The sequence below is a fragment of the Monodelphis domestica genome, chromosome 4 (genome assembly GCF_027887165.1).
Source record: "Monodelphis domestica isolate mMonDom1 chromosome 4, mMonDom1.pri, whole genome shotgun sequence".
NCBI lineage: Eukaryota > Metazoa > Chordata > Mammalia > Didelphimorphia > Didelphidae > Monodelphis > Monodelphis domestica.
Window position 1 is genome coordinate 57167769 of NC_077230.1, and position 11516 is coordinate 57179284.

An 11516-nucleotide genomic window follows, 5' to 3' on the forward strand; every position below is an offset into this window, starting at 1 on the left:
ACTGCATTCCTTTCAGTCATGGAAGGAAACTTGGTGTAATTTGTGGTCCTCACTGGCTTTTTTGATATCATGCCAGAGTGTATTAAATGATAGTCTTCCTTTGATACTGCCATAGTGAGATCCTAATTCCCTGAGTCAGAAATAAAGAGTGATATAAAGTATAATCTAGCAGAAAATAATATCTTTACCTATGAACTATGCATGATTAGTTCACCAGTTATCATTTAAAGGTTTCAGAAAATAGACTATATTTTTTTATGTGTACTTGTGGATAAGATACATTTCTATTTTTATCTTTATGAATAAAGAGTTCTGTTTTAGCTGTAGCATAATTAATAGGTTTTATTTTCATAGGTTTGCATGTTATACTGGGTCCAGTTTTTTTATAGCAATAACCAGTAGTAGCTGAACATCAATTTAAAAAATTAAGGAGACAGGAATTACAATGTAGTTTTTGTAATATATATTACCTTATGTGATAATCTGGCTAATGCAGAACTAATCTCACCTAGATTTTACGAGTGTATTAGCAAAAGGGAAGCTTTTTCGCATCTGCTTTGGTATAATTTATGAAAACTGTATTTTTTCTAATACTTGGTTATTTTTTTTTCCTTTTAAGCCATCTTTTGGTTACTGCAACACACATGTACTGCTTAAGGGAAATTGCTTCACGAAAAGGATTGGCTTACATACAGTCTCGGCAAGCACTAAATTCTGTAGTTAAAATCACATCCAAGAAGAAGCACCCTGAGCTAATTACCTTCAAGTATGGAAACAGCAGTACTTCAGGGATAGAAATTTTGGCAATTGAAAGGTAAGAGGACATATGATTATCAAACAAATTATTATTTTAAATTGGTTCAATAAAGTATTTGAATAATCAGTATTTATTTTCCTATCTCCCTGCTTTTCTCTCCTTCTTCAATAACAACTACTGATACAAATATGTTCTAACAAATTAATCCATGATACAGAGTTGTTTGTAGACTTTAGGATTCCATTATATTTCTTATGTGCCAAAGAACTTTATTTGCTCATTAGATACTTAAGGGAGCAATTATAAAAATCAGTGTCTGGAGAGTTGTACATTTTAAAAGGAACAGCAGCTTATTTATTCAATTCTTTCCTATCCTGCTATCCTGATCAATCAAGATTGATCACTGCATTTATGAGTTCTGATGTCTTTTAGTATTACTATCTTACATATGATGTGGCAATTATGGAAATTTTTTTTCTAGGTTCTATTTTGTATTAGTTCCTACGAACTTCTTTTTTTTTTAAACCCTTACCTTTTGTCTTCAAATTGATACTCAGTATCAGTTTCAGGGCAGAAGAGCAGTCAGAGATTGGCAACTTGAATTAAGTGATTTGCCCAGGGTCACCCAGCTAGGGAGTATCTGAGGTTGCATTTGAACCTAGGACCTCTTGTCTCAGAGACCTGAACTCTCTCCACTGGCACAATATTATTCATTACATTGTTATACCACAGTCTGTCCAGCTATTGCCCAATCAGTGGATACTCACTGAATGGATAAAACATGACTTATTTAGTAAAAGTCCTAGTTGTTGGCCAGATCTAGCAGCTAAGTTAAACTAATATAACCGTTTGCTTTAGGATCCAGTTGCCTATAGACTCAGTAAAGAATTAATCATTTAGGAATAGATAAAGTAAGAAATATATCTTTATAAGAATAAGAATAGATATTAGATTAATAGAGATTATATTTTAATTCTCTGTTCTGATAATTGGCTGCCAAGAAGAGACTTCCCTTTTTTTAGCTGCACTAGCAGCCTCAAGCCCCCACAATAAGTCCTAGCCAGTGACTTACAGTCAAGATGGTGGCTTAGAGGCAGCAAAAGTTCAGACCTCTGAAAACCCTTCCTTACCGATCACAAACTGAATGCTCCTAGGGGTCTGAAATTCAAACCTAACAACAGGACAGAGCCGGGGAACCCTCCTCCTGGACTCAGATCAAAAGGTACGCCCCCCCAAAAGCCGGAATCCTAGATCACTCAGGTCTAAGAGGAAGGCAGAAGGAAGGTCCCAGGACCCCTTCCCCCCCCAACCCAGAGTGCTGAGCCCACGGCAGCAGCGGGAACATCAGGGCCAGCAAAAGGGCCTCAGGGCCGGCTGTTCTGAAGGGCTCACCTTGAAAGCAACCCGAGCCAGTCTCGCGGGTGTCCAACACATGCAGGGAAACAGAGAGAGATGGGGGGCTCCATCTGAGTCTCACCGGAGTTTTTTGCTTCGGGGCACATCCAGTCCAACCCAGCCGAACCTAATCTTATCAGGAGCCCTCAGAGTTCAGGGAGGCCAGGACCCCTACCCCCTCAGAGTGCAGGGTCTTCTGAAAGGACAGAAACCTTGGGGCCTGCAAAGGAGTTGCTCTAAAGGGCGCACCTTGAAAGTAACCTGGGCCAGTCTTGGGGGGGCAGGGAAGCAGCGGAGGATTTTGCTTCGGGGCACATCCAGACCAACCTAGTTGAACCTAATCCCATCAGGAGCCCTCAGAGCTCAGGGAGGCCAGGACCCCTCCCCCCTTAGAGTGCAGGGTCTTCTGAAAGGACAGAAACCTCAGGGCTGGCAAAGGCACTAAGGTACCTTGCGGACCGTGCTGTACCAGGCTCAGAGCGTGGAAGTAAGGCAGCAGAGAAGCAACTGGAGGGAATTGAGAGCAGTAACACCTGAAACGCCAGCAGGCAGGGGAGGGCAGACCCTGGGCTTTCCCGGGAAGACAGTGCAGCTACAGAGAACGGACAATTTGCCTGGGGCAAAAGCCTCGGACCATCAGACAGATACACTAAGAGCCAGTCCTCCTCACTCAGAGATGGCAAACAGTACAGAAGGGCAAAAGCCTCCAAATACCAAGAAAAGCAAGAAGAAGGGGGTGACTTTGGACACATTTTATGGAGCAAAAATGCAAAATACAGAGGATATAGAAGAGGAAACACAAACAAATGCTCCAAAACCTTCCAAAGGAAATGGAAATTCTCCACAAACTCTTGAGGAATTTAAATCTGGAATTATCAAAAAGATAGAAGCCTTCTGGCAGGAAAAATGGGAAACAATGCAAAAGGAACTCAGCAATATGAGAGACCAAAATATGCAAATGCAGAAACAGCTCCAAGCCTCAAAAAACAGGTCAGACCAAACTGAAAAGGAAAACCAGTCTTTAAAGGTCAGAATCAGGCAACTGGAAGACAATAATCTTGCAAATAAGCAAGAATTAATGAAGCAAAATCAAAACACTAAAGAATTAGAAGACAACATAAAATATCTCACTGACAAGGTGACAGACCTGGAAAACAGAGAAAGGAGAGACAACTTGAGAATCATTAGTCTGCCCGAAAAACCAGAGATAAACAGTAATCTTGATATCATAATACATGATATCATCAAAGAAAACTGCCCAGAGATCCTAGAAAAAGGGGACAAAAGATTCATTGAAAGACTTCACAGAACACCCTCTAGACTAAATCCCCAAAAGACAACTCCCAGGAATGTAATTGCCAAATCCCAAAGCTTCCAAGCAAAAGAAAAAATCTTACAAGAAGCCAGAAAAAGACAATTTAAATATAAAGGAACACCAATCAGGGTCACAAAGGACCTAGCAATTTCCACTCTGAACGACCTTAAGGCATGGAACATGATATTCAGAAAAGCAGGAGAGCTGGGTCTTCAACCAAGAATCAGCTATCCATCAAAACTGACTATATACTTCCTGAGGAAAGTATGGGGATTCAACAAAATACAAGATTTCCAAACTTTTGTAAAGAAAAGACCAGAGCTCTGTGGAAAGTTTGATATCCAAACACAGAGCAAGAGAAACATGAAAAGGTAAATATGAAGGAAAGGGAAAAGGAGAAAAATGTTATCTTTTTCTTTTATTCAAACTCTCTTCTATAAGGACTACATTTATATCAATTTATATATATATATTAATATGTGGGGAAAATGTAATGTGTAACCTTCAAAAATTGTATGCATCATTAGAGTAGTAAGAAGAATCACACATAGGGAAAGTTTGGGGGATCAAGAAGTTATGGAGAAAGGAGGTGATAGAAAGAAAAATGGAGGGGGGAATCGTTGATTGTACTAAGATATACTCCAAGAAACAGGAAAAAAAAAACTAAATAGAATAATCTTTCTCACACAAAGATACACATGGGAAGGGGAAGGGAAGAATTCTATAAGATGGAGAGGAAGAGAGTTTTTACTTAAACCTTACTCTCAGTGAAATCAACTCTGAGAGGGAAGAGCATCCAGATCCATTGGGATCTTGAATTTTATCTTATCCAACGGGGTAAGGGAGAAGGGAAAACCAAGGGGGGTAGGAGGAGAGGGAACAAAAAAAGGGAGGAAGGAGAGGGGGGAGGGGGAGGGAACAAAAGGGGAGGGGCTAGAAAGGGAAACATATCAAGGGAGGGGACTAGGGGGACTGATTTAAAGTAAATCACTGGCTTAAAAGGTTATAGCTAAAGAAGAAAGGTCAGAATCAGGGGAGGATATCAAAATACCAGGGAGTCCACAAGTGACAATCATAACTTTGAACGTAAATGGAATGAACTCATCCATAAAACATAGATGAATAGCAGAATGGATTAGAATCCAAAACCCTACCATATGTTGTCTTTAAGAAACACACATGAGGTGGGTAGACACTCACCAGGTCAGAATTAAAGGATGGAGTAAGACCTTCTGGGCCTCAACTGATAGAAAGAAGGCAGGAGTTGCAATCATGATATCTGACAAAGCCAAAGCGAAAATAGACCTGATTAAAAGGGATAGGGAAGGTAAATATATTTTGTTAAAAGGGACTTTAGATAATGAGGAAATATCACTAATCAACATGTATGCACCAAATAGTATATCACCCAAATTTCTAATGGAGAAACTAGGAGAGTTGAAGGAGGAAATAGACAGTAAAACCATATTAGTGGGAGATTTGAACCAACCACTATCAAATTTAGATAAATCAAATAAAAAATAAATAAGAAAAAGGTAATAGAAGTGAATGAAATCTTAGAAAAATTAGAGTTAGTAGACATATGGAGAAAAATAAATAGGGACAAAAAGGAATACACCTTCTCAGCACCACATGGCACATTCACAAAGATGGATGATACACTAGGTCACAGAAACATGGCACACAAATGCAGAAAAGCAGGAATAATAAATGCAACCTTTTCAGATCATAAGGCAATAAAAATAATGATCAGTAAGGGTACATGGAGAGCCAAATTAAAAATCAATTGGAAATTAAATAATATGATACTCCAAAATTGGTTAGTTAGAGAACAAATCATAGAAACAATTTCATAGAAGAAAATGACAATGGTGAGACATTCTTTCAAACCTTATGGGATGCAGCCAAAGCAGTAATCAGAGGAAAATTCATATCCCTGAGTAACAAACTAGTGAGGGCAGAGATCAATGAATAGAAATGCAAATCAAAAAACTTGAAAGCGAACAAATTAAACACCCCCACAAGAAAAACCAAACTAGAGATCCTAAAAATTAAGGGAGAAATTAATAAAATCGAAAGTGATAGAACTATTGAACTAATAAATAAGACTAGAAGCTGGTACTTTGAACAAACAAACAAAATAGACAAAGTACTGGTCAATCTAATTAAAAAAAGGAAAGAAGAAAAGCAAATTAACAGCATCAAAGATGAAAAGGGGGACATCACTTCCAAAGAAGAAGAAATTAAGGTAATCATTAAAAATTACTTTGCCCAATTATATGGCAATAAATATACCAATCTAGGTGATATGGACCAATATATACAGAAATATAAATTGCCTAGACTAACGGAAGAAGAAATAGAATTCATAAATAATTCCATATGAGAAAATGAAATCCAACAGGCCATCAAAGAACTCCCTAAGAAAAAATCCCCAGGGCCTGATGAATTCACAAGTGAATTCTATCAGACATTCAAAGAACAGCTAATCCCAATACTATACAAACTATTAGACATAATAAGCAAAGAGGGAGTTCTACCAAATTCCTTTTATGACACAAACATGGTACTGATTCCAAAGCCAGGCAGGCCAAAAACAGAGAAAGAAAACTATAGACCAATCTCCGTAATGAATATAGATGCAAAAATCTTAAATAGGATACTAGCAAAAAGACTCCAGCAAGTGATCAGAAGGGTCATTCACCATGATCAAGTAGGATTTATACCAGGGATGCAGGGCTGGTTCAATATTAGGAAAACCATCCACATAATTGACCATATCAACATGCAAACCAACAAAAATCACATGATTATCTCAATAGACGCAGAAAAAGCCTGTGATAAAAATACAACACCCATTCCTATTAAAAACACTAGAAAGCATAGGAATAGAAGGGTTGTTCCTAAAAATAATAAACAGTATATATCTAAAACCATCAGCTAATATCATCTGCAATGGGGATAAACTAGATGCATTCCCAATAAGATCAGGAGTGAAACAAAGATGCCCATTATCACCTCTATTATTTGACATTGTATTAGAAACACTAGCAGTAGCAATTAGAGAAGAAAAATAAATTGAAGGGATTAAAATAGGCAAGGAGGAGACCAAGTTATCACTCTTTGCAGATGACATGATGGTCTACTTAAAGAATCCTAGAAGCTCAACCAAAAAGCTAATCAAAATAATCAACAACTTTAGCAAAGTTGCAGGATACAAAACAAACCCACATAAGTCATCAGCATTTCTATATATATCCAACACAGCTCAGCAGCAAGAACTAGAAAGAGAAATCCCATTCAAAATCACCTTAGACAAAATAAAATACCTAGGAATCTATCTCCCGAGACAAACACAGGAATTATATGAACACAACTACAAAACACTCTCCATACAACTAAAACTAGATTTTGAGCAGTTGGAAAAACATTAACTGCTCATGGGTAGGATAAGCCAATATAATAAAAATGACCATACTACCCAAACTTATTTATCTATTTAGTGCCATACCCATTGAACTTCCAAAAAATTTCTTTACTGATTTAGAAAAAACATAACAAAGCTCATTTGGAAGAACAAAGGATCAAGGATATCCAGGGAAATAATGAAAAAAAAAATACAAAGGAAGGGGGGCCTTGCAGTCCCAGATCCCAAACTATATTATAAAGCAGCGGTCATCAAAACAATTTGGTACTGGCTAAGAGACAGAAAGGAAGGTCGGTGGAATAGATTTGGGGCAAGTGACCTCAGCAAGACAGTATATGATAAGCCCAAAGATCCCAGCTTTTGGGACAAAAATCCACTATTCGATAAAAACTGCTGGGAAAATTGGAAGACAGTGTGGGAGAGATTAGGTTTGGATCAACACCTCACACCCTATAAATAAATTCAGAATGGGTGAATGACTTGAACATATAGAAGGAAACTATAAGTAAATTAGGCAAACACAGAATAGTATACATGTCAGTCAGACCTTTGGGATGGGAAAGATTTTAAAACCAAGCAAGACAGAAAGAGTCACAAAATGTAAAATAAGTAATTTTGACTACATCAAATTATAAAGCTGTTGTACAAACAAAACCAATGTAATCAAAATCAGAAGGGAAGCAACAAATTGGGAAACAATCTTCATAAAAACCTCTGACAAAGGTTTAATTAATTACTCAAATTTACAAAGAGCTAAATCAATTGTACAAAAAATCAAGCCATTTTCCAATTGAAAAATGGGCAAGGGACATGAATAGGCAATTTTTAGTTAAAGAAATCAAAACTATTAATAAGCACATGAAAAAGTGTTCTAAATCTCTGATAATCAGAGAGATGCAAATCAAAACAACTCTGAGGTATCACCTCACACCTAGCAAATTGGCTAACTTGACAGCAAAGGAAAGTAATGAATGCTGGAGGGGTTGTGGCAAAGTAGGGACACTAATTCATTGCTGGTGGAGTTGTGAATTGATTCAACCATTCTGGAGGGCAATCTGGAACTATGCCCAAAGGGCGATAAAAGACTGCCCTTTGATCCAGCCATAGCACTGCTGGGTTTGTACCCCAAAGAGATAATAAGGAAAAAGACTTGGACAAGAATATCCATAGCTGTGCTCTTTGTGGTGGCAAAAAATTGGAAAATGAGGGGATGCCCATCAATTGGGGAATGGCTGAACAAATTGTGGTATCTGTTGGTGATGGAAAACTATTGTGCTCAAAGGAATAATAAAGTGGAGGAATTCCATGGAGACTGGAACAACCTCCAGGAAATGATGTAGAGCGAGAGGAGCAGAACCAAGAAAACATTGTACACAGAGACTGATACACTGTGGTATAATCGAACGTAATGGACTTCTCCATTAGTCTCAATGCAATGTCCCTGAACAATCTGCAGGGATCTAGGAGACAAAACACTATCCACAAGCAGAGGACAAACTGTGGGAGTAAAAACACCGAGGAAAAGCAACTGCTTGACTACAGGGGTGGAGGGGACATGACTGAGGAAAGACTCTAAATGAGCAAATACCAACAACATGGAAATGGGTTCGAATCAAGAACACATGTGATACACAATGGAATTGCATGTCAGCTAGGGGAAAGGTGGGGGGGGGGGAGGAAAAAATGATCTTTATCTCCAATGAATAATGTTTGGAAATGACCAAATAAAATAATGTTAAAAAAAAAGTCCTAGCCTATATCAAGCCCCATCATAGTTTCCATATCATGTCCAAATTCTAGTAGTTGGCACTAATGGAAAAATTGAATTTAAGAAGCCCCAGGAAGCAGCCTGGTCAAAGTGTCTTCTTGTCCAAAAAAAATATTTTTCTTAAGACTTTTATTTTCCATGACTTGTAAGTTCTTTTTTACTATAAAATTAAACTCTGCAAATCATCCATTTGATCCTGACCAAACTAGGAGGTCAGACGACTGTTGATCTGTTATAATAGCCAACTCTTAACAAATAATTATGCTTGGAAGTTTGCATTTCCCAGTCTTATCCTTTATAAATTTTTAAAAAATCATTTTAAACACAATCTTCTAGTTGTTTTCCATCATAAAAAATATATGTATATTTTTATACAGATGCCTTTTCTTTTGTCTTTGACTTCCTAAGTATATATTTTCAGAAAAGTGGCTGATAGTAAATGCTTTAAGGTTCTTCCCAGTTGAAGTTCTGTTGAGCATTCAATACAGACTTTTCACATTAGAGCTCACTGGGATTTATTAGAATGTCTCATTGCAGCCAAAACCTATAGTGAAATTGGTACGACAAACTAAATTAGATTAATTCACTAGGATTATCTCAGCAGTATAGTAATGTAATTAAAATGAGACTGCTGCTGAACTGAACACATATTTATTAATGCTTTCTTGGCTCCTTATTTTTCCTTGAAAAGTAATAACCTCTAAGCCATTAGATATATTATGAAGAATATTTTTTGATTAAAGCATTATATTAACATTTAGTTTTTGTTTTTGTAGGTATTTGATTCCAAATGCAGGGGATGCCACCAAAGCCATAAAACAACAAATCATGAAAGTTCTGGATGCCTTGGAAAGCTAATAGCAAAAGACTAGTTATTTTCAAAGAAGATGGAGCAACGAGGAGAGGTGTGAACACACTTTCCTAACTGAATATTAACCTGAGAAACTTTATTTACTCATGGGAGTGCCTGAGTAGCAGGCTTAAGATAGGGTAAATTATTATAATCAATTTCAGGACAGTTTTTAAATTTTTTAATTTCCTTTTGCATTTTTGGTTTTGTACAAGTCATTTATTATCAAGGTCATTTATCAAGTGGCTTTAGAGTAGCTGACCTTGCGCCTTTATGGAGTAAGGATACAAGATGCAGTTCAGTTTTGAGCAACTCATTTTAAGGACTATTCTGCACTTTTCAGGTAACAATTTAGACGTGTGTGTGTGTGTGTGTGTGTGTGTGTGTGTGTGTGTGTGTAATTGCAGTGTCTTCAGTGACCTTGAACACTATTCATAGAAATAGCTTAGGAAACCTAATGTTCATATAATTGGTTTTACCCATGAATATTATCAAAGACTAAAAATATTACTCAGGGTAGTAAACATTTTGCTTACTACTCTTGTTCTTCTTAAAAGGACTGGAATTCAACCAATGCAGTGGATATGGAGATTCCAGCTGATTGAATAATGCAACCCTGCTATGAAGTGTAAAAACATGTTTTCTAAACCACAACATTATTTACCTATGCACAATTGGGGGAAATAATTTGAACACTTATAAATGACTGTTTTTAAAATACTAAATCCAGAATTAATATTTGACAGAATAGTTAAGACTTATTTCTAGTCTTAAATTAATAATAAGGAATGGGTAAAAGCATTATTAGAGGATAAGTGTGTTAAATTTGAAGTTCATATTGAAAGGGATAAAACTGGAGCACTGAACATGAGTCATTGGTCTCCATCAAAATTGATTATATAGTTTTGTATATTTCAAAACCTGTGTGTTTGATTGCACTTTGTTTTACACTCATTTGAGGTTGGGGTGATGAGACTGAATAAAAGCTACTAATCAGAGTGCTACATAGTTGCAATGCCTTATCATCATGTCCTTCCTTCGTAATGCTATTTTCCTTTGGTATACTTTGTTTTTCAAAGTCCAAAAGTTTTGAAAAAAAAATGTCCTTCCTCCTTGGTGCAATGAAACATAAAGTGATCTCTATTTTACTGTTTTCTTAGTTGATCTTTTTGGATCCATTTTGAACACATTTGGTGGGGATCCCTAGAATGTGTTTGGGGCCATGGAATGAATGACTTTCTGGAATCTTTTTTTCCCTCAAAAGGAAAGTAGCAAATCCATAGAGTCTTTCAAGTTATAAAATATAAAACTAATGTGCTTTGAGGGTTGAGAGAAGAATCTAATGATCAACTATTTTAAGTTATTTGAATGGGAATCAAGTGGTTATAAAGCACCTTAATTCAGGAACTAATTTGCTTTACTATCTAGATAAAAACCAACTGAATTGCATTGTTGAAGACATTTGCATGAAATTGCACTTGGGACACAGCTTGGTATTTATGAACCTGCCTTTTGACTGTTGTATTACATTTTCCTTTTCCTGGTCCCCTACAGAACTTTCCCAAAGTCTTTGACTTTTTGCCTAATTCAGCCATGGAATTTTTTCCATAATATTAATGTAAAAATGTTTGTGTTACTGTTTATAAATTACAACTGTAAATAAAACCAGTACAATTTGCTCATAACTTGTTCTTCCAGAAGATATTTCATTTTTTAAAAAGTTTTTGTAGTTGCTATATTATAGATTAATTAAAACTTCTGGTCTTCCTCCAGTGAAATATGAGTTTTTAGGTTATAGAACCTAGAAAATTCACATAAAAAATAGAACTTTTACCAATTTAGTTACAACTATTGACATAAATTCCAGTCCTCCAAACAAAATGTAACTTGTGCAAAGGAGTGTCATTTTAATCCAGAAGCACCCTAAACTTCTCATCCTAAAGGACCTTAATATCTACAATAGGTGTTGTTTGGGTGGTAATCACATCAATGGATAGCATGCTT

The 11516-nt window shown here is 36.6% G+C and overlaps 1 protein-coding gene across 3 annotated transcripts in view; it reads left to right on the forward strand.

Annotated features, from left to right (window-relative positions):
• TBC1D23 (TBC1 domain family member 23) overlaps window positions 1-11197 on the forward strand; it is a 43460-nt gene extending 32263 nt beyond the window's left edge. Inside the window, exons 17-19 of one of the 3 annotated variants that reach the window (XM_056793390.1) lie at window positions 620-814; window positions 9439-9567; window positions 10941-11197. In XM_056793390.1, coding sequence (XP_056649368.1) covers window positions 620-814; window positions 9439-9520 — 277 coding nt within the window. In that variant the 3' untranslated portion in view covers window positions 9521-9567; window positions 10941-11197. Of the gene's footprint in view, window positions 1-619; window positions 815-9438 lie in introns of all 3 variants that reach the window. The other 2 variants (XM_056793389.1, XM_056793388.1) reach the window with 2 other exon arrangements.
• The last annotated feature ends 319 nt before the right edge of the window (window positions 11198-11516 follow it).